Source organism: Macrosteles quadrilineatus, unplaced genomic scaffold, assembly GCF_028750875.1.
Source record: "Macrosteles quadrilineatus isolate MER2022 unplaced genomic scaffold, UCM_ALF_1.0 Scaffold_3__2_contigs__length_128488019, whole genome shotgun sequence".
NCBI lineage: Eukaryota > Metazoa > Arthropoda > Insecta > Hemiptera > Cicadellidae > Macrosteles > Macrosteles quadrilineatus.
The window spans coordinates 48,673,886-48,699,001 of NW_026542596.1; the positions used below are offsets into that span (position 1 = coordinate 48,673,886).

The 25,116-nt window shown below is 36.9% G+C and overlaps 1 protein-coding gene across 2 annotated transcripts in view; it reads right to left on the reverse strand.

Moving 5' to 3' along the window:
- Nucleotides 1–25,116, reverse strand: part of LOC128990194 (endoribonuclease ZC3H12A-like) — a 57,415-nt gene that overhangs the window by 12,192 nt on the left and 20,107 nt on the right. The window contains exon 1 of one of the 2 annotated variants that reach the window (XM_054412481.1): nt 18,241–18,458. The exons of the other annotated variant lie outside the window; for it this stretch is intronic. Coding sequence (XP_054268456.1) covers nt 18,241–18,303 — 63 coding nt within the window. The 5' untranslated portion in view covers nt 18,304–18,458. Of the gene's footprint in view, nt 1–18,240; nt 18,459–25,116 lie in introns of those variants that run through there. 2 annotated transcript variants of the gene reach the window in all.

Sequence of the window (25,116 nt, forward strand, 5' to 3'; positions counted from 1 at the left end):
TCTTGGAGCAGTCCTTCCGCTCCACCCTGCTGGCCTCATTCGAGAGCATATCCGAGCCTCGTGGCACCTCCAAGCTAGAAGGACGGACTGGTCTCTCTGAATAATCGTTAGGTCGCTGCCATCCCTCGGGTCTACTTGGTAACCCAAAGGTAGGCGTGGGAGCAGCCACAACAGGGGACGTAGGGTTGGCGGGTCTTTCGAACCCATAGCCGACCTCATTACTCGGCGAGCCTCTCGCCTGTCGCACCACCAATGCCAGATGTTCTCTAAGAGTCCGGGTATCGGTCTCCGAAGACAACCCAAGGATCTCTTTAATCGCCTCTAACTCCCTGCCAAGTCCCACTATTTCTATTTGGCCCGATGCAATACTACCCAGTACCTGAGGTACGGTTCTCGGGGGGTCAGGAAGCTCCACAGTCGTAGTAGCGGGCGGTAAATATGTCGGTGCAGCAGCCCCAGCTGTACACAGCCTATCATCGCTGTACCGACGGGCATTCCGCTGCTTCCAAAACGACGAAAATCTCTGCCGTAATTCCGCAGAAGTCCCAGTGGTCACCAAACCATACTGGTCCATCGTTCTCATGAGCTCCCCTTTCGAGAGGTCATAGATCCAACCCACGCGACCGTCCCGGGGCTGCGACCCCAAGGACATACCCAAGCGACCGTCCCGGGGCTGCGACCCCAAGGACATAGTCGCTGGCGCGGAATAGGTCAACGAAGTTGTCACCGTCGTAGCCACTACCGAAGAAATTGTCGGCCAAACGGGCGAAGACGCCGGCCACAATGACGATGTCGTCATCACCGACAGTTCGGAGCTAACCCCAGAACTAGTCGTAGCAATAGCAGACGTAATAGGCGTACCGCCCAGCACAGACGTCGTACTCGTAGTGACAACCATATTTAAAACTCAAATACCACGACTAATCCGCAAAAATAAGAGCGAAACCGATTAAAATCTATTTAACACCGTACTATTAAATCAAACCAATTATAGGTGTGAAAGTCAAACCACAAATGCACAGTAAGGGTTCTCACTCAAATAATATTCAATGATAAAGCTCAATTAATTAGCAAAATAATAAATCAAACCAATTATGGGTGTGAAAGTCAAACCACAAATACACAATAAGGGTTCTCACTCAAATAATATTCAATGATAAAGCTCAATTAATTAGCAAAATTTAAATTACTAACTAATATCTATGTATACAACCACTAAATAAATTAGGGTTCACAACACACCACACTGTAACAGAAAACAGGTTAGGCCTACCCAACCGACTATAAAATCACAGCAGGTCTGCCTAAAACTCTGCTCGACAGCTCAGGTCCGCAGCCAATCTGCACAAGTCCGCAGCAAATCTGCACAAATAAAATTATTTTGTTCGGGCGCCGTTAATACGTCAGCAACTCAGCACCACTGCCAACCTCAGTCCCTGTTCGCAGGCGCCATCTTGCGACGATATTTTCTGCACTGGAAAAAAAAATATTAAAAGTGCAGTGCAGTCGCAACCGTTTGCCGGGATAGCTCAGCCTACAATGGCTGGGTAAAATTCCAGGGTCTGCGATAAGGTCAGGGAAACCACTAGGCCCAAAAGCCGGGTCTAACCGGTATAGGACTGGCTCATACACGGGCACTGTGAACAAGTCAAAAACAAGTCACCAAAACAAACGTGCAATAATCACTACCAGGCCTACGCCGATTCTCCACACTCCTAGGGGGTCGTTGCTGACTACGCAACTCGGGCTTCGTCCTAACTATCCAATAGTTAAGCCCAGAGTGCCTAAAACACAGTGAGTTGCACGACGACTTGCCAAAAAAAACCACAACGCGCGTTATCACCAGGCGGGGTCTACTAGGCCACTATAATCCAATACACAACTCTAATGCCCAAGCTAAGAATCAAACAGTTCACTCAATAATCGTACCACATAATAATATACAAGTACACTATAGGTAGAGTGACTACACCACTAGTAGCTGGTCTCAATAAATACCAAGCAAAACTAAATGGCAATTGCACTATTAAAATATTGAGCTACTTAGTAGCAGATAAATAAATATTAAATACGTTCCAAACACTAGATAAATATATTATCTGATAGCCGGTACTCCGCTATCCAAGCTACCAAGCTAACGTGTTGGATTACTAAGCAAGCTGTTCAGGTTAAATTAAAATAATTAAATGATTAATCAATACCAACCCTACTGCTACTACTACTATATCAACGTTATATTGCTTAGCTGGGCTTCTGTTAATAGGCTAATAATATTAGCTAGAGATATAAAGTCAATGCTACTAGCCTACTGGCCACGTGTTTCCAACTACGCACGCTAAATCGTGCAGCCTAGGTTTGTCGGGCCTCAGAGTTATTAGTAATATAACTAACTCTAGGTACAACGCAAAATAATATCCACTACAGTCAATTAAATTATATTATTTGCGCTCTAGCACCTGCCCAGAACCGTCAGGAATACACTTTAATATTATTCCTGACTAATATAAATCCTAACTACCGTCAGGCTTTGACCAGCACGGTTACAACTCTAACCCTCACAATAAAACCAGATATTAATATTATCAAACGAATAATATCAAGTCGTCCACTCACCACAAGTGGGTCAGTACCCAACTTACACCAACACTCGGCGCGATCACACCACCAGCATACTCCGACACCACTGTCACGTACACCACTGGACGTCTCACTAGACACACGCTAACTCTTCACTGCACGGGATCCACGACTAGAATGTCCGTCCTAGGCTATCCTGAGAAACTAGGATATCCCAGGCTTATCGGCACTGATAAGCCGGGTCAAAGGGCGCTCGCTAGCTTCGCCGCCGCTGCTTGCTGATGCCAGCAATAGGTGCGCGGCCAAAAAGCAAATATTTACCCCCCTAGGAAAATTAACTCGTTACAAGTCAGTGCGCAGCAACAGCATCCTTCCATATACAGTCTGGAATTTTTATTGTTGACCGACTAAAAGTTTTTTAATAGTTATTCTAAATAATTTGTTTAGCATATAAATAATGTATAGACTAAGTTTATTTTAATTACAACAATGAAAAGTGTTCAAAAAAGACTATGTCCGATGATTTTATAATGAGGCATCATGGGCTTTGAAACTACAATAATTGCAAACGCTATAACAATTGACAGTAAAGATTAACTCTCTTTTACAACTAATGTTTAATTCAAAAGGTAGATAAATAATACCTGATGACTTATTCAACACAACTGCACAACATAAGCTATCAAATTGAAAATTTTAGAAAAAACAAAAAAATTGTTAATAAAAATCTAAAATCATTTCATCGAAGAATAAAGAGTGTCTCTGACAGTACTCTGTGAATACACACAAAGATTTTGTTTAAGAATGGTAAAAAGTACATTTTGGTTTCAAACCTATGTTATTTAAATTAATTTACGTAGTTAAGTGAGTTTATTTTGTTTTCAGATACAGTTTAAATACGATTCAAATTCAAACAAATTATAAAATATTAAACTAGCATAACTTCGCGGTAAAACATTTAAAACTGTCACCCTCGTTAAAAAAATGTATTGTTGAAAAAACTATTAAAAGGCGAAGCTATTAAGAGTCAAAAAAGAAACATCTAATAGTTCCAACTCCAAGAGCAAACTGCCTCAATTAGCACCCAAAGACGGCGGACGAGGACGAGACGAGAAGTAGTGCATCCTGAATATATTTTGCCGTGTTATTTTTAGAACAGGAAGCGGCAGAGTCGGGTCAGGCGGTGGTGGTGGCGGTGGCGGTAGAAGTAGGTGAGCGAACCGTCCGTTCTCGCACTCGCGGCCGCCGGCCGGTCACGGTATATTGGCTTACTACACAACCGACAACTGACAACCGGACCTTATACATTCATAAACTCATTACGTTGGGGCGAGAATATACTATAGTGACGCCTGTGGGTTTGCACGTTATTCATTTCAGTATGTCACTTATAGGTTTACCATACTTTCCGGGTGTTCGGGACGATAACGGTTTTGCTACGATTGGGTGTCTACCAGCGACCAAAGAATAATACTACAGAACTACAACAGGGGTTTTTTACGGCACATTTCATTTAAAAATGTGAGTTTTGAGGGGTTTTTGATTACAGTTTTGCTACGACACGGTGCCTACAGAACTACAACAGTTTTTTTTACGGCACATTACTTTAAAAATATGAGTTTTTGGAGAATTTTCGAGGACCGTTCCAATAATCTTTCAGGTATCCTATTAATTTGAATAAGTAAATTGAACAACTTTTACCGTTACATTGGCAAATTTCCCCATGGTTATGTCACAAAAAAAGTTTAATAAAATATTTACATTTCACACGACACATGATTAAATGACGAGTACGAAGACTTTATTTATATCACAGTTCACATTTCAATCTAAACTAGTACCTTAACTGTCAACTACATCTAACCTCACTTATGAAACTCCCAATGACAAAATTTTACAAAAAATAATAATACATGGCTCGTGGTTCTGAAAAAGTATTTTTAGTAAGCAATGAAATAACTACAAAACGTTATAAGAATTTAAATATGAAATATCGGAAACTTTTCGTTGGATTGGAAATATCCGGGAGCTGTGGAAATACATTATGCCCTGTGTCCAAAAATGAGCTCTTGGGACATAACATGCGCAGAAAATGTCTCGAATACCTATAAAATAACCCTAAGATTATAATTAATCTTATCATTAACATACAATGATAAGTTTAAAATATGAATAATTGTTAACGACAAAATATTGTACTGTTCTAGTTAGAAGTAATCACAAAGGGTAGGTACTGTATTGTAAAAACGTTTGTGGTAATTAAAATTAAGTTCGATCAATAATAATTCCCTGTAAGGCTCCCGATCAAACTTCCTTCTTTGTCGGGTTTGTAACCCGACTAGGATAAAATATGGAAATTGTAACCTGAATCACGTGATATTTTGTCTGTACAGTCTGAATACAACCTTCAACTATAAAACTAGACATTTTATCCCCTTTAAGAAATTAAATTAAAATTGAAATTCAAATTAAAATTGATATAGTTGGGTCGAGCCAACGACAAAGTGTGTTTATGTAAATTACAGATATTTTATAATCTACTTACTATCTAAGCAAGAAAAGCATAAAGAAACACTTGCTGTAATATATACCAGCAGTTGTGTCACATGAATGATTGGAGTGTCAAAAAAATCAGAGGAAAATAAGAGGTTTCGACAGTAACACAGTCTGTGAGTGCCTCATTTAACTAGGTTCTTTTTTGACACAAAATTGGCTACAGATGATCCACATATGAATTTCCAATTGCACGTTTACACTGCACATCAGGTGATATTCGGTCTGTATGTTTACACGGTATGTCAGTGAGTAAGCGTTCGTGACGTCAACATAAGCAGGATACATAACAATTCAAGGCCGGACAACTTGCATATAACCCACTCGCTCTCCTACACCGCCGTCCTATTGTTGCTTTCGCTTGGCGTAAAAGTGGATTTTTCATTCCTTTTTCAACAATACATCGTACTAAACACTAATGATTAAGTGGTTTTGGATGAATCGGAAACCTCTTACGAGTATGAATTGTCATTTAAATTACGAATTTACTTAAATGGGTTATTTGGCAATTCTGTCATTGTTCCTATTGCAAGCAGATTTGAACTCATATGAAAAAATACAAAGACGAGAAAATCACTTTCCTAAGATTTAGTTTAATTCTGACTGTGGTCTAAAGTTTAGTTTAATCATAGTCAACCCTATCTTTACTTTCATGAACAATACTTTCTCGCTTTAAACGATGTTAAAGTTAAACCTTTCTGGCGGGGGGGGGGGGGAGCTGGCAATCTTTTGGTTAAAAGAAAGGAATAAATGGATTTTAGAACTGCTGAAGAAAGGAGGAATAGTGGCACATCAGTGCCAACACAGTTGCTTACAAATATAAACCAGAATATACTTAACTACCACCACTTAAAACTTGCGAAAGTTATCCGTTGTTTAAACAAAGCGCCGTCTAAAATAAATCAAGCTTAAATCAATATTGGGTAAAGTGGGTCCTGGGAGGGGGTTAAAATTAAAGACATCAACTGAAATTTTAATAGTGCAGTAGACTTAAGTGCATAAGTTTAAAATGCAAAAGGTGTATACCTTGCTGTATTAGGTAAGTTTAGTTTCTAATTATATTTATTTAGAGTAAATTACACCCTTTTAAAGTTTTACAAATTTGAAAATTCATTTATTTCACCTGACAACAAAGTGGTCATAGTACATGACAACTTAACGATTTTCTTTAAAATAGCGATTTTAATTTAATCTGAATGTACATTGTTCAAAAGAGTATACATACGCAAAGAATCGAACCCCCAACCCAACAAACAGCTGATAAACAGGATGAGCCTATCTCACCGATGTTTGAGCCGGACCCTACAGAAGAAAGTATTGGGAGAAAGTACTACGCTCTCACCGGACTTTCAAACTACATTGAGATTTTCAGAACTAAGGCGCTTTCGCAATGCCGCGTCCGGGAGTTCCCTCTAATGAGGAGCAAATGTAAACCCGTGGGAAAATACTGTAACATGGAAATGCAGCATACTGTAGTACAAAACAGCGGCTTTTGCTTTTACCTTCCAGGCATTAATATCCCAAAGGGGTTTGAAAGGCCCTCTTCGAGTAAAATTCTGGCTTAATATATACAGCTGGTCCAAATAGTATCTACTTCAAAGTTAAAAGTAAATAAACGGTATCAGCAAACAGACACATTTTTCTCCATTAGCTTACCCACAACTATTATCATGGGTGCGGTGGGAGCAGCTATGCAATATTTTGGATAAAATCGCAATAATTTTTAAACCATAAGTTTTACAGCATTTGGAGTTGTACCATTTTGTATAGAGTTAAAAGGAACATAACATCCTAAATTGAAATCAGAATCGTCAAAGCCGTGTTTGTAAAAATCAATTTTTTTAGGTTTTTTTTGGGGGGGGGATCACAATTAAAAATCAATGTTCATAAAAGGACTGGAAATGCCAGGGATTAGTACTTTGTACGGTTGTAGTTTGTTTATGGATATATTATCGAATTTAGAGAATGTATTTATTTCTTCCTGTACTTTTAACAGTTGATCAAATACCATTTCCCCGCCCCGTAGAAGCACTCATTACACCTAATGTTCTCTAGATGGGGGATACATCTTACATTTTTAAGAAAATATTTTAGAAAAACCCAATCAGACAAATTCAATTCGCTTAGTCTGCAGGTATGTTTGGCGGGGGTATTTTGGGTCCAGGGGAGCCAAAACAGACATTTCCATCCAAAAACTCAAACTCGAAAACAACACTTTCTGCTAATACTATCTACAAAGAAATAAAGTAAAAACCCACCCTCGTACTATGTGAAACCCACATATTTCGGTTCTCTTCACCTGGGAAATCCCAGAAACCAGTTCAGGGACACTAAGTTCACCTCGCTGCCAATACAGTGAAGTACTGCACCAGGAAACAGTCCAGATAAATGTTAATGTTTCCAGGAGAACACGACGATGAAACATGATTGTTACGGCCATAGTGTTGTGACTGGTTATAGCCATTGACTACAGATAGTCAGTGTTACGTTGTTTAACGGAGGACTGGGTATTCCCATAGCAGTGGGGAAGCCCGCGGTGTCCAAACTCTATTTCAAATAATCGTCCGTATCGCCCGTGGGCTAATATCCCGGACTTGAGTACAACTGATAAATTGCGGATGTTTTGTTTACAACTGAGCAGGTATCAGTCTATTGTCTACATCGGGATGGGTTGATTGTAGAAATCGTACAATACATTTCCTTTTACACAATTAACTAATGTCATCGTAGTGTTTTCGTGAGTTTGATTTTGTATGTAAGCATCTCCGACGCTTTTTAAGTATAGTAATTCAAACCTATAAAATTTGAAAGGAAATGCTACTGACCAAACGGGTTCTCTTGTATTTAAGTGTATTTTAATCTTTCTCCACAAGTTCACTTGCGAACAATTGCGTTCAAGCAATATAGATAAATTCAAAAAAGGGTATCATATACATCAATCATGATACCTGTTGCTCAAAATCGTAAAACATACTTCAGCATATTCAGAGTAATTCGACCCTAATGGTAAACAAAACTAACAAGCTGATACTTTAATACTTTTCTTTAACACTTTCTTTTTAAATGGCGATAGATTACATGTTTTACCATATATAAAAAAAAAATGTTTTTCATGTATATTGCTAATTTTGGACATCTAGATGAAACTACAGACTAGATATTTTATCCCTATGTACCAGCTACACCCTGTTTTGTACCTACTCAAGGAGAACACAGATTAATAATTAGTCTCTGGCCACTCGCAGAGAGTGCTGTTGACAAACATTTTTGTCCCTTGTTTTTCGATACTAAAATACTTGAATTTACATAAAAGATTCTATGTGTACAATAATTTGCCCTTTTAGCTTGACTTAAAAGTAAAAGATAGGGAAAGTTAGGTTACACTGAAATCAGTAATCTACAACAACTCACTCAATAGGTAAATCAATTCTACGACATACTTTATGTTCTAACATTTGCAACATACTTAAATGGGAAAGTGTCGTCTCTTTCAATCTTGATCAATATTTTCGCTGTTAATTGGTGAGACAAGATTAATGAACACTAAAAATGTACCCCATTTAAACAAATTTGTATTCCAAAGGATATAAGAATATAGGAAACCACATTTACGGTGGTTCTTGAAAAGGAAACCTTGTAATGGCATATCAACATGGAATTTATAAATTTCCACAGATTTCTTAAACGAGTGTTTTTTGTAAATTAAAAAAAGCTGTACAACTATAAAATAAAATTAATAATATCAGATTGATTTAATGTGCTGCGATTTGATTGTCACAGCCACTTTATTCCATCGCATCTCCTTACTTAATTTCATAAAAAACGATTCCACAGATAAGCAAAGCAAATCGTTCAGTGTGCTATAATAGTTCCAATGAGATTTAGAAAATACCGTATTGCACAGTATATAAAAGAGTATCCAAAATGAAAGAGGTACACACATTTCATAAAACGCATGTCTTTACATAAAAAATGTTAAATTAGTTCTACGATTGAGCAATATGAAGATAATTTTCAATAAATGGTTGCGAAGGAAAACAATACCAAATATCCACAAAAAATGTGTTTCAAAAAGAATTTACCGCGATAAATACAGACAAAGTATTTTCTCCGTGTTATGCAACCCAAACAGGAAAGTTGTCAGGTAAACAAACAATAATGGATAAAATTAAATTTTCAGATTATAAATAGATAAATTGGAAAACTGAGATCCGGGAAACGCAAGGCTAATTGCCTCTAAGCAGATTGTGGTGTTAGAACTATTTTCTGATTCTCCAAACAAAAAGCTATCGAACGTCAATTTATTGTATTTATATTGAGTAATTGACGTCACTTTCTAAGTAGTGAAGTCTACATAATTCATAATTAATCAATACCTGAATTGCGGGGAAAAATATCTCAGAACACATGAAAAAGGCTATAAACATTGTTCATAAATTACAAAATTTGACGAATTCCTTACGCGAAAGAAAAATGCATTATGTTAATGTGGAAATATTAATTTGTTACCTATGAACTTTTGAATATTGATAACTGTTGGATTTGTGACAAGTTAATTTGTTCTCGTGTTGAGCATATCTCGAAACAGTTATTTTTAAATCAAATAATATTTATTATTAAACCCCCCTCCCCCCGGGTTGTACCCGGTATTTTTACAAATACCGGTATGTTCAAAAACGATCCAGTAGAAAATAAATACATAAACAATAATTAATCTACATTAACAATAAGGAAACACGTATAATTTGTTATTACCACGTGCAACTAGGTATCCTAATTATTCATTCATTAACACATCAATTATCTAATACATCCTAATAATTCAATATAATTTAGTTTTATGCCACATTTCCTTCTTATCTACGAATAAGTTAACTAACATTTATCCATAATAATTCATTCTACAGACAAGAAAATTGTCCTCGCTCCAACCTTGCCCTAGTTTCTTCATATAGAATATATACTTTGTGTGGAATAAAATACACGAGTTACGTAAAGTTTAAAAGGTAGTTCAGGTATTTGGGGCAAATTCGTAAAATGTGCTACTTATCGCCATCGCTCGTGAGTAAAATTGCAACATGAAAATACCTGTATGTGGGTAAGGTTCTTGCGAAATTTGATAACAGACAGATATCGCATAGTTTCACTGATTCACGGGCTCTTGCAGTCTACGAAATAGTTATATGTACAATCTGTGGTATCTTTCTCAACCACCAAGGAAAGGATTAAATCGAACAATTTTTGCAAAATCCAACATATTTTTACTCATTGTTCTTAAATTATTGTGGACGGACTCATCAATTTTGATGTTTATTTGTTTTCACGTCCAGTGCCTTTGGATGACTGAAATCTGTCATCGCATGCTGATTGGTTCCTGGAATCTGGAACCCAATTTCAGCTGTCTCTAGTAGACATTTCTGAATTTCGATATGACTAATCAAAGTCATTTTAAACTAAATTGAGGTATAATTAATAATATACATAGTCTCTGTGAAATCTTGAAAAGTAGGGCACTCTTGACATTGTGGATTGCTAAATTCTTCCACTGTCACACAGAGTTTGTAAAAGCGAGTCGAACGCTCGTACTGCCCAGTGAATGCTGGAATCTCGTAATGAACACGTTCCACGCAAATCACATTTACTGTTGTCTCATGGTGGTCTTCGGACCTATCCATGACTGAAGAGACTAAAATAAAGTCGAAACAACAGAGCACACTTCTAATCCTGAAAGATGGATTAGAGACGGTACGTGTGATAATCCCAATGCTCGGAGAGGTTGAGATTTTGGTTTTGTAATTTGAAAGAACATTCAAACGAATGTAATTGAAAATTGGCAAGGGATTCGTCCCATTTACCTTCAAAAAGATTAACCTGTAATGAAGCGCTAGTCATATCCCCTCACAATAACGCGTAACCGGGTTTTAGACGTAGGGCAGATGCTGATCTTAATTGCAGCTATCAACCACAAAAGCTATATGCTGTGGGAACCCTCACGATCGCCGGATAGACAGATGTCGCCCACACGAATTGTGTAGAAGAGCCTAAACGTGCTACTGTTTGATGATATCAGTGATTCTAAAATTGCAGTCTGATTGAGAAGACTGACCAGCTCCGCTGGATTTGCAACTACATCACCTGTCACAATCACTTTAACCAATTAATAATTTTGAGTGACTTGTAACATTAGGTGCAAGTGTTTGGCTTCGCAACCTTCTAAAATTCTAAATTAATTTTGCAGGTTAGATGTATCGGTCACGAAACTCGTTCTTGGGGTTATACGTGCGAAAAGACGCCCTAGTGGCGGAATCACTCTTGCAACGTAAAAGGTGCGATTATACGCATAACGATATCATCTGTTTCGGTCTCAGGGCTAGATAGCCCATACCTCATCAGGTGCACACTTTAGTGCACGACAGATTGAATTATAATGTGTTGAGGACGGATTAAATTTTTCATCGTCCAACTGAAATTTTGAATTTTGATGTTTCTAAATTTTGAAAAGATGAAATTGTCAACTTAGAGTTGACCAGGCACACCTGAGTATTTACTCATTGTTCTTAAATTATTGTGGACGGACTCATCAATTTTGATGTTTATTTGTTTTCACGTCCAGTGCCTTTGGATGACTGAAATCTGTCATCGCATGCTGATTGGTTCCTGGAATCTGGAACCCAATTTCAGCTGTCTCTAGTAGACATTTCTGAATTTCGATATGACTAATCAAAGTCATTTTAAACTAAATTGAGGTATAATTAATAATATACATAGTCTCTGTGAAATCTTGAAAAGTAGGGCACTCTTGACATTGTGGATTGCTAAATTCTTCCACTGTCACACAGAGTTTGTAAAAGCGAGTCGAACGCTCGTACTGCCCAGTGAATGCTGGAATCTCGTAATGAACACGTTCCACGCAAATCACATTTACTGTTGTCTCATGGTGGTCTTCGGACCTATCCATGACTGAAGAGACTAAAATAAAGTCGAAACAACAGAGCACACTTCTAATCCTGAAAGATGGATTAGTCGTATTTGACATAGCGCAGGCTCAATCAAATTTCGAATCTACAAACCACACACGAACATGGATCGTACACACCCGAGACGGTACGTGTGATAATCCCAATGCTCGGAGAGGTTGAGATTTTGGTTTTGTAATTTGAAAGAACATTCAAACGAATGTAATTGAAAATTGGCAAGGGATTCGTCCCATTTACCTTCAAAAAGATTAACCTGTAATGAAGCGCTAGTCATATCCCCTCACAATAACGCGTAACCGGGTTTTAGACGTAGGGCAGATGCTGATCTTAATTGCAGCTATCAACCACAAAAGCTATATGCTGTGGGAACCCTCACGATCGCCGGATAGACAGATGTCGCCCACACGAATTGTGTAGAAGAGCCTAAACGTGCTACTGTTTGATGATATCAGTGATTCTAAAATTGCAGTCTGATTGAGAAGACTGACCAGCTCCGCTGGATTTGCAACTACATCACCTGTCACAATCACTTTAACCAATTAATAATTTTGAGTGACTTGTAACATTAGGTGCAAGTGTTTGGCTTCGCAACCTTCTAAAATTCTAAATTAATTTTGCAGGTTAGATGTATCGGTCACGAAACTCGTTCTTGGGGTTATACGTGCGAAAAGACGCCCTAGTGGCGGAATCACTCTTGCAACGTAAAAGGTGCGATTATACGCATAACGATATCATCTGTTTCGGTCTCAGGGCTAGATAGCCCATACCTCATCAGGTGCACACTTTAGTGCACTAAAGTGTGCACCTGATGAGGTATGGGCTATCTAGCCCTGAGACCGAAACAGATGATATCGTTATGCGTATAATCGCACCTTTTACGTTGCAAGAGTGATTCCGCCACTAGGGCGTCTTTTCGCACGTATAACCCCAAGAACGAGTTTCGTGACCGATACATCTAACCTGCAAAATTAATTTAGAATTTTAGAAGGTTGCGAAGCCAAACACTTGCACCTAATGTTACAAGTCACTCAAAATTATTAATTGGTTAAAGTGATTGTGACAGGTGATGTAGTTGCAAATCCAGCGGAGCTGGTCAGTCTTCTCAATCAGACTGCAATTTTAGAATCACTGATATCATCAAACAGTAGCACGTTTAGGCTCTTCTACACAATTCGTGTGGGCGACATCTGTCTATCCGGCGATCGTGAGGGTTCCCACAGCATATAGCTTTTGTGGTTGATAGCTGCAATTAAGATCAGCATCTGCCCTACGTCTAAAACCCGGTTACGCGTTATTGTGAGGGGATATGACTAGCGCTTCATTACAGGTTAATCTTTTTGAAGGTAAATGGGACGAATCCCTTGCCAATTTTCAATTACATTCGTTTGAATGTTCTTTCAAATTACAAAACCAAAATCTCAACCTCTCCGAGCATTGGGATTATCACACGTACCGTCTCGGGTGTGTACGATCCATGTTCGTGTGTGGTTTGTAGATTCGAAATTTGATTGAGCCTGCGCTATGTCAAATACGACTAATCCATCTTTCAGGATTAGAAGTGTGCTCTGTTGTTTCGACTTTATTTTAGTCTCTTCAGTCATGGATAGGTCCGAAGACCACCATGAGACAACAGTAAATGTGATTTGCGTGGAACGTGTTCATTACGAGATTCCAGCATTCACTGGGCAGTACGAGCGTTCGACTCGCTTTTACAAACTCTGTGTGACAGTGGAAGAATTTAGCAATCCACAATGTCAAGAGTGCCCTACTTTTCAAGATTTCACAGAGACTATGTATATTATTAATTATACCTCAATTTAGTTTAAAATGACTTTGATTAGTCATATCGAAATTCAGAAATGTCTACTAGAGACAGCTGAAATTGGGTTCCAGATTCCAGGAACCAATCAGCATGCGATGACAGATTTCAGTCATCCAAAGGCACTGGACGTGAAAACAAATAAACATCAAAATTGATGAGTCCGTCCACAATAATTTAAGAACAATGAGTAAATACTCAGGTGTGCCTGGTCAACTCTAAGTTGACAATTTCATCTTTTCAAAATTTAGAAACATCAAAATTCAAAATTTCAGTTGGACGATGAAAAATTTAATCCGTCCTCAACACATTATAATTCAATCTGTCGTGCACTAAAGTGTGCACCTGATGAGGTATGGGCTATCTAGCCCTGAGACCGAAACAGATGATATCGTTATGCGTATAATCGCACCTTTTACGTTGCAAGAGTGATTCCGCCACTAGGGCGTCTTTTCGCACGTATAACCCCAAGAACGAGTTTCGTGACCGATACATCTAACCTGCAAAATTAATTTAGAATTTTAGAAGGTTGCGAAGCCAAACACTTGCACCTAATGTTACAAGTCACTCAAAATTATTAATTGGTTAAAGTGATTGTGACAGGTGATGTAGTTGCAAATCCAGCGGAGCTGGTCAGTCTTCTCAATCAGACTGCAATTTTAGAATCACTGATATCATCAAACAGTAGCACGTTTAGGCTCTTCTACACAATTCGTGTGGGCGACATCTGTCTATCCGGCGATCGTGAGGGTTCCCACAGCATATAGCTTTTGTGGTTGATAGCTGCAATTAAGATCAGCATCTGCCCTACGTCTAAAACCCGGTTACGCGTTATTGTGAGGGGATATGACTAGCGCTTCATTACAGGTTAATCTTTTTGAAGGTAAATGGGACGAATCCCTTGCCAATTTTCAATTACATTCGTTTGAATGTTCTTTCAAATTACAAAACCAAAATCTCAACCTCTCCGAGCATTGGGATTATCACACGTACCGTCTCGGGTGTGTACGATCCATGTTCGTGTGTGGTTTGTAGATTCGAAATTTGATTGAGCCTGCGCTATGTCAAATACGACTAATCCATCTTTCAGGATTAGAAGTGTGCTCTGTTGTTTCGACTTTATTTTAGTCTCTTCAGTCATGGATAGGTCCGAAGACCACCATGAGACAACAGTAAATGTGATTTGCGTGGAACGTGTTCATTACGAGATTCCAGCATTCACTGGGCAGTACGAGCGTTCGACTCGCTTTTACAAACTCTGTGTGACAGTGGAAGAATTTAGCAATCCACAATGTCAAGAGTGCCCTACTTTTCAAGATTTCACAGAGACTATGTATATTATTAATTATACCTCAATTTAGTTTAAAATGACTTTGATTAGTCATATCGAAATTCAGAAATGTCTACTAGAGACAGCTGAAATTGGGTTCCAGATTCCAGGAACCAATCAGCATGCGATGACAGATTTCAGTCATCCAAAGGCACTGGACGTGAAAACAAATAAACATCAAAATTGATGAGTCCGTCCACAATAATTTAAGAACAATGAGTAAATACTCAGGTGTGCCTGGTCAACTCTAAGTTGACAATTTCATCTTTTCAAAATTTAGAAACATCAAAATTCAAAATTTCAGTTGGACGATGAAAAATTTAATCCGTCCTCAACACATTATAATTCAATCTGTCGTGCACTAAAGTGTGCACCTGATGAGGTATGGGCTATCTAGCCCTGAGACCGAAACAGATGATATCGTTATGCGTATAATCGCACCTTTTACGTTGCAAGAGTGATTCCGCCACTAGGGCGTCTTTTCGCACGTATAACCCCAAGAACGAGTTTCGTGACCGATACATCTAACCTGCAAAATTAATTTAGAATTTTAGAAGGTTGCGAAGCCAAACACTTGCACCTAATGTTACAAGTCACTCAAAATTATTAATTGGTTAAAGTGATTGTGACAGGTGATGTAGTTGCAAATCCAGCGGAGCTGGTCAGTCTTCTCAATCAGACTGCAATTTTAGAATCACTGATATCATCAAACAGTAGCACGTTTAGGCTCTTCTACACAATTCGTGTGGGCGACATCTGTCTATCCGGCGATCGTGAGGGTTCCCACAGCATATAGCTTTTGTGGTTGATAGCTGCAATTAAGATCAGCATCTGCCCTACGTCTAAAACCCGGTTACGCGTTATTGTGAGGGGATATGACTAGCGCTTCATTACAGGTTAATCTTTTTGAAGGTAAATGGGACGAATCCCTTGCCAATTTTCAATTACATTCGTTTGAATGTTCTTTCAAATTACAAAACCAAAATCTCAACCTCTCCGAGCATTGGGATTATCACACGTACCGTCTCGGGTGTGTACGATCCATGTTCGTGTGTGGTTTGTAGATTCGAAATTTGATTGAGCCTGCGCTATGTCAAATACGACTAATCCATCTTTCAGGATTAGAAGTGTGCTCTGTTGTTTCGACTTTATTTTAGTCTCTTCAGTCATGGATAGGTCCGAAGACCACCATGAGACAACAGTAAATGTGATTTGCGTGGAACGTGTTCATTACGAGATTCCAGCATTCACTGGGCAGTACGAGCGTTCGACTCGCTTTTACAAACTCTGTGTGACAGTGGAAGAATTTAGCAATCCACAATGTCAAGAGTGCCCTACTTTTCAAGATTTCACAGAGACTATGTATATTATTAATTATACCTCAATTTAGTTTAAAATGACTTTGATTAGTCATATCGAAATTCAGAAATGTCTACTAGAGACAGCTGAAATTGGGTTCCAGATTCCAGGAACCAATCAGCATGCGATGACAGATTTCAGTCATCCAAAGGCACTGGACGTGAAAACAAATAAACATCAAAAATATTTTTACTGTTGTATTTAAACACAAAGAGCTTTAATAGTTTATATTTTTCACCACACTACGATGTTTTTAGCCGTTTTAAACGTTAATTGGAGACTAAAAACTACTTGTTGCTGTCCACGCCAGCTGTCATCGTGATTTTGGTTTTTACATCCCTAGGGCCGAAAATCAGCTGTTCGCTTATTTACTTAAAACATTAATGTAATTCAATACACAAACATTATACATAATAATGCATTGAAATAGACTTGTTATATTGTCAACACTGCCTAGCAACTATTTATTACTTTATCATCACTCTGTATTCGAAAATAGCACATTTCCATACAGCTGAGATCTTCGAAAATCTTCAATTTCCATACACCAAAAACAAATAATGATCAGCTGAGTTTTCCTGACATAAACATTACTTTCGCTACATACACATTACTTTACCTGACATAAAAAATTACAATCAGCTGAATTTTACACTAAAATAAATTTTACAACCGTATTGTGTTAGTATTATAAAAATAAATAGATTACTAAATGTCAGATAATTTTATTAAGTAGTTTTTTTTTCATTGTAATAAAAAGTATCGTTCAATACTCGTCACGAAAGTCCCAATTCACTAGTATTGAAATACTATTGCCGATTCCTCTAAATATTTCTTTACATAACCTTAGAGTTGTAGTTGTGTGCAATTATTGTACAGTAGATATTTTCTCAATTTTGTATAGTTTTTTTTTATAGTATAGCTTTCGTATCATGGGCCTAAAGGGCTTTGCAGGTCTCGACCGTTTTAAGTTCGCGACGAAGTCGATATGCTATTTGATGGTTATAGTATTTTTAAAAGGCTGTACTGTTAATACTGTCATTTTGTAGGGAGCCCAAGTTATTCTACAAGAATATGGGGAAACGTATTCTATATTTGTCCGAATGGATTTATTCAGTGTATAAAATTGAATTACGGCGGTGTGCAAAGTTAAAAAAAAAATTGCTTCGTATAATCAATTAACTATTTATTTATTTATGCTGCTTATTTAACTAAGTCATATTTGAATAATATGGTTACAGCTGGTCTATATAGATTGGAAGAGTCTATTAATTGCCTACCCTAAGTAACCAAAAGTCACCGATAAAACTGAATCCCTTTAAGAATTAATCCCACTTATGTCAACAACGTCACCAACCCACCACAGTTGGGTTTACACTTCATAGAGAAGTCAATGTGACATAGGTTAACTTATTCTAACAACTTATAGGCGATATAATTGACAACACAACCAAAAGAGGTGGCTTTATGAATCCAAATCTATCAAACACACTATTTTAGACAGCCTTTGAATACTCTTAGCTTTCCTTTTGAACTAACATATAGTGGCAACACAACTTAATGAGACAATAGGACATTTAAGATTAAATCCCCATTTTACACTTGACACAATATAGTCCACTCACGTTCACATGTTGGTTGTGGTTGTCGATGTTGGCTGGTTGTTGTTGCAGCGCGGCGAGCGTCATATGATATCCTGGTACACTCGCGTCACTACCGCACACTACACACACCACACTGTAGACTGTAGACACTCTACTGTAGACTGGTGTGGTATCCTGGTGTCGGGCCGGTGACCTGATTCACCGCCACTTCCGTCTTCCAAGGTCCTCTCCTCGGTCCTCACCTCACTCCTCACTCCTCAGTCGAGCTTTCTCTGATGTCGCTACACCACTGCAACTGCTCTGCTAGCTGCGCTCTCCCACTATCCTGGCCGCGACCACTCGCGTTGCCATTTGTGGAACCTCGATAACAAGTCACCCTTGATAACAAGTGTCATTTTCAAATCGCCTTGAATTTATTTTACCCCAAATCACATGTTATTGCAAACCTTAATAAGGAGTCAATCTGGATAACAAGTCTCATTTAATAATCCCCTTGAGAGTCTTGGCATTATCACATAGATGAAATCCATTGGTGATTGGCAGGATTTGAATCCGGGACCTCGCAACCGAAGTCCCGCACTCTGCTGGTCAACTCGTTCTCCATGTATACTCCTCGCCCACCTCACGTTGCTATGAGCAATTTGCGTTTGAAGCCATTGGCACTTTTAAACCTTTCTAGTCTTTTAACTCAACACCAACCTTTTGTTAAATAGCATTATTAACAACTAGTAACAGTGCCCGTTGTGGTTAAATACAACAGTCTCTAGTAAAATTATGGTTATGAAATCTATACACCACTTTACTCACTAATATTAATGGTACAGATTAAGAACATAACATTAGAGTCACACACTTAACATAAGGAACACACTTTAAACACAAATGGGAATTGTTAATAACAACATTTAATCAAAGAAAAATCAATTAGATAACGATATAACAATATGCTGTTGAATTATTAACACACGTTTCGTATGATTGATTAGATTATGCATACTGGTAAACTAATTATTGCCATCTATAAAAATTATTGTTTTTTCTTTTCTGAGTCGGGTTAGCTCTTCTACCCGACCGATTTTCATAATTTTGGCCTTAAACTGAAGGTATGGACGTACCACAGATTTTCCATCAAGCATCGGCATTCGTTTTGACATATATTTCGAGCTATGCACAAACTGCCTCCCTGTACATTTCTTATGGGAGTTAAATTTTGTTTTTTTTTCGAATTCGTTTGGCTCTTCTGCCCACCCAATTTTCATGATTTTGGTCTTAAAGTACGGACGTACCTAAAGCACACAGCTAAATCACGAACAACACAAATTGTTCAAAAAATGGAGTTATTTATCATCGATTTATAGTCAAACGATCTTGCTTGCAACCTCAACAGTAACTGTCGACTTTGACGGGTTTCACCTAGTAAATACAAAAATCAAACTTGCATAATTATTTGCAAATCTACACAAATTAGGCTTTCCAATGACCTATCAATTAATAAAATCGGTTAAGTGGAACTGTAGATTTAATTGTACAAAGTTTAACAACATCTTTAATTCAGTATTTTCTCGCCTCTATAAATTGGGAGGCTGCTTAACGTTTTTGCAAATAACTTTGAAATGGTGAGGAAATCGACCAAAGTTGAAGATGATATTTTAAAAGAGAATAAAATTTCCTACAAATTACTGTTATGTATATCTCAAAAATACTCAATAAAGGCAGCCTAAAGTTGGCTACAAATATAAACTTGGAAAAAAGGAGTTTTAAATGTATTATTGTTTATTTTTCTTTTTCACCTCAAATATATAATAAAATCGATTTTTCATCATTATTTGCAAATCTACACTAATCAGGCTTTCCAACGACCCATTAAGTAACAAAATCGGTCAGGTAAAAGTCTAGATTTAGTTGTACAAAGTTTAACAAAAATATATCTAATTCAGTATTTTCTCACCACTATAAATTTGGAGATCACTTAGCTTATTGCCAATAATTTTTAAATGGAGGGAATATCTACCAAAGTGGATGAGATATTCTGAAAGAGAATAATATTAACTACAAAGAACTACTATGCATTTCTTGAAAATACTAAATAAAGGCAGCCAAAAACTGGGTAAAAAAAGAATCTTGAAAACGGAAACTTGAAAAAAACAGTTTTTAATGTATTTTTGGTATTTTTACTTTTTCACCACAAATATTTAATGACATTATTTGCAAATTATTTGCAAATCTACATGAGTTAGGCTTTCCATTGACCCATTAATTAACAAAATCGGTCCAGTAGAAGTCTAGATTTAGTTGTACAAAGTTTAAATATATATATCCCAAACTCAATATTTTCTCATTACTATAAATTCGGAGGTTGCTTATCTTTTTTGCAAATAACTTTTAAATGGTGAGGAAATCGACCAAAGTGGAAGGTGATATTCTGAAAGAGAATAAAATTTCCTATTAATTGATACCATACACTTCTTGGAAACACTAAAAAAGGCAGCTAAAAGTGGCACCCAAATAAAAAGTGTGAAAAACACCGTTTTCAATGTATTTCTTATGGAAAACATGTTTTTATGAAATTTTTCACCATAAATCATAATAAAAATAAACTTTCATAATTATTTGCAAATCTACACGACTTAAGCTTTCCAACGACCCATTAATTAATAAAATCGGTCCAGTAGAACTCTAGATTTAGTTGTACAAAGATTTTTTAAACTGAATTATATATAGAATAGATAAGATAGCATCTGTGTTCAGATCAACTTTGCTTGGAATCTAACCGACGGTCTTCAGATTTGAAGGCGGTCGCTTTAACCATGCTTTAACCACTGGCGGTGCAATCAATTGCCTTGAGATCGCAACGCAACTAGACGTGTTGTGACCAAACATGAATGATTGAGTGAGATGTCTTGTGTTGTTGTTAAACAGCTGTTTCTTTAGCTAAGCCTTTACAAGCTCGATGATCGGGGCCAATTTCGAACCATCAAAAAGCTACTGACTATTATCATGATCTAACCGAACATTAAATAATAACTTGGCAAGTTGTACTAAAACCTAAAACCAGCCGAACGTGAATCTATTCAGATGGTTGTTACTTAGCTAACTGATAGTTGTTAGGCCTACTTTACCCGTGTTATCAGAATACAGCATATAGTTGTCACTCCGCGACGAAAAAGATTCCACTAAATTCACGAATACTGAAAAATACAAATTACAAAAAGTTTATTTGCCGTCAAATCATTTTGTAGTTTCTGCACCACACGTTAGGTTAACACAGTAAACGCTATTCGTTATTTTTTCACGTTTAGCTAAACTTTAAAAATAACGAACAGTGTTTATCGTGTTTATTTAAAGTGTGGAGCAAAAACTCCATTATACCACCAACTACAATTACCAATTAATTTGGGGACGTATTTTAATCCAAATATGAATTTGGCATAACATAATACTGTACATTAATACGGCTCACAATTATTGCAGTCTACCACTCTTAAAAATATTGTCCGTTATAAAAATAAACGGTATCAGTAATCTGACAAACTGACACATACTTTCGACCATTAGCTTGTCATAGTTTACAACCTTAATCATAGGCAAGCGGTGGGAGTGACTATATTTTATGGGGTCACCACTAAAGTTACAATTACTTTTGAACCCTAACTTTTACAGCAATGGGGGTTGAACAATTTTGTTTAGAATCATAGTGAACACAATATACCGTCCAAATTTCAATGAAATAGGTCTAGTGTATTTTTTTTTTAGAAATCCGATTTTCTATAATTTTTATGGGTAAAAAAATAACAGAAGTTGCAGTAATATTTTAACAGTTAAAATTAATTTTAACAGTTTTTTTAATAATTTTGAGGCAATTGGATTTTTCAGTTATTTTATGGGTTTTCTGGGAAAAATTACAATTAAAAATCAAAATTTAAAAAAATTAAAATTGCCTGGAGTCACTATGAATTAGTTCCTACATACCAAATTTGATAAAAATCGTTCGAATGTTCCGTAAAGTCTCTGAAAGTTTTCAGCACGATGATTTTCAACCAACACCTACAGAAGAATAAAAACTGTTTTGGTGAGAAACAACTCGAAATTTACTTGCTAAAATAAATCAAATTTACAATTTCTCAGCTTATCAATACGATCCGAAGAGGATATGGATATCGCTAATGACTCAACCGTAAGGTCGCGGTTGTAAGGTAGGCACAAGTAGGTCATAATCCCGGACTAAGGTGACCTACAACGTCCACGGCTTATCTCCGTGATCCACGGTCCTTCGAGCCGGATATTCACCACAACTGGACACAACACTCTCACAGTTACAGTTCATAATTGAAGACGGCAATCGCAAAACTGGTTCTAGGCGGAAACTTCAACCAATTATTTTATTTATTTTTTCGTTAACATTTTTCAAATTTATTTGTAGATCTATCATAAAGTTTACCAATTGAATTATGTTGACATGCTTCGATTTTGAATATTCTCATTGAATATTCGAGATTACTGGACATGTATAGATAGTATTTATATTTGATGAGAAAAGGTGATCGTGATAGTTTTTTACTGCGAAAATCCACATTGTGGTGCTTGTGTTTTCTTGTACAAAAACCAAGTTTCTTCTAAATTATGTGAATCACTCATAAAGTTAATCGTGAATATACTCACATATTTACATTTGAATACCAATGTGTTGAAACTATTTTCACCTATATAGTTTGAGGATACAGATACGATTCTATTTTATTTCCATAACATTTAAAGATTCTTGATTATAATTTTACGTCTTGATGGTGTTACGTCTACCAATCCTATTCGGTATATCAACAGGTAAACTTAAAAAATGAACATAATTTGGTATAATAATTCAAATATAGAAGCATTCTCGTTTTTTACAGTGTCATACTTGTCAAATGGCTGATATATTCCTCAGTACTGATACCATTTCTTTTACTGCTCTTCCTTAATTTTAATTATAGGATAAAAAATCATTTAAACGATTTGAGTCCCCTGATAAAAGGTTGTGTAAAAATGTAACTCATAACACCCCAATTTTTTTATCAATACACAGGACGAATGATCGAAGACCAACAGAGTACGAGCAGAACGAGTAGAAAGACCACGACGAATTAAGGTAAACTTGAAACGGAAATATGTCGAACTCACGATACAGTGTTAACAGTACGCAGAGGTGACTTTATGATCCGTTTGAGGTTAATTTTTCCATTGAAATGTAAGAAATGTTTACGTTTTATGTAAATCAAAGTGATTTTGATTTGACAGTAAAGTTTGACAGAGGTGAAACTCTCCCGTCACGTCAAGGATGAAGACAACAGGATACTGTCAACTCTCTCTCTCTCTCTCTCTCTCTCTCGCACTAGGAGTTGCCAAATCCTTCTGCTTAATTATAATTGCGCCCATTCTCTCCTGTAAAATTGCAACCATGCAATCACCAGGGCCGCGCTTAAATGACGAAAACTGGCTCACCGTAAAGGCGGCAAATCCACACCGTTTGGCGGGTAAAACTGTGCCTCTGAGTGAGATAGTGCAGTTTGAGGTGAAACCAAACAAGGAAATAATTAGATTTTAATACTGATATACTTACTACATAATTATTGCTTCTTCCCTTGTCTGTGTGCGAAAGAGACGGGCCCTGTCCTTCATTTATCACCCTGTTATGGTAGGAATTTTTCACACAAGTTTCACTAGACAGCGATTTTAACTTCAAGGGATTAACATTTTGAAATGTTACGGTAAGAAGTTATGGAACTCGATATAAGCTTCTTTTTCGCGGTAGGTTTATTGAAAACAAATGACCTGGACCAAAAACTAAAGAAGTATTATTATTGTGCTTAAAAGTTGGGAAACTTGAAAACACTGACTGTGTAATCCCAAGATATACGTAGATGGTTCAAATTGATTATTTTATTTTATTTTCAGAAATAAAACAGTAATAAAGTTAATAAATGGTAGATTTTCGTGAAGAACCCCATTATTAAAAAATCTCAATAAAACAGTAGCCACGTAATTGTGTTGTTTAGTTATTTTCTTATTGTGAAATGTGTTTAGTAAAATTGATAATCATAATTTGTAATAAAACGTGACAAGGAGAGTATTCAAGATTAGGAATTATTCTGATTGATTCAGCATTATTAGTCCCCAGTTATAGGTCACATTCTTCATTCAAATATCTTCCACTTAGACCAAAGACGAAAGCATTCCAACTTAACATTATGAGTTGAACTCATACAACGTTATAATACTAACTTTGCAATTAAAGAAATATACATTTGATAAATATTATTTCTTGTCAAACTGAACTCGAAATGAAAGCAGTAATTTGTGCCTATTGTTAATTTTGCCAAACTAAAACATTTTAGAAGTTGTTACCCGTTATGACATGTGTAGAGTAATTTATAATCATCACAATTGATTCCAAATGTGCAATTACTGGTGTGTATTGAGAGCAAAGGTCGGACGGTTTCATTTTGGATTGATTCAGCATTATTGGACCTCAGCTATGTCGCTTTGTTAATTCGTATCTCACACCTACAGCCCACTCTTGTTAACCTCTCCATTGCCACATACAATCACTCTGTCAAAAATACTCAAATGTAGCGTCGTTTCTGAAAATAAACATTACTTACATTATTACCTGCATCGTCGCCTTTAAGTCTATTCCATTATTCAAAGTTAAATTAGCGAAATTAGTTTATTGTCCCCTATAAGTGAAAATAACCAAGTTCTTTGGATGAAAAGACTTAATGAAATAGTTCGAAGTCTGTGATCTTCTCTTTGCGTTGAGCGTTCATAAAGAGGAAAACGTAAACAAAAATTTATTGTAAGCTCATGTGAACTATTGGCTTTATAATGGAACCTGTCTCCTGGCCCGAGGTACTAAGCCAG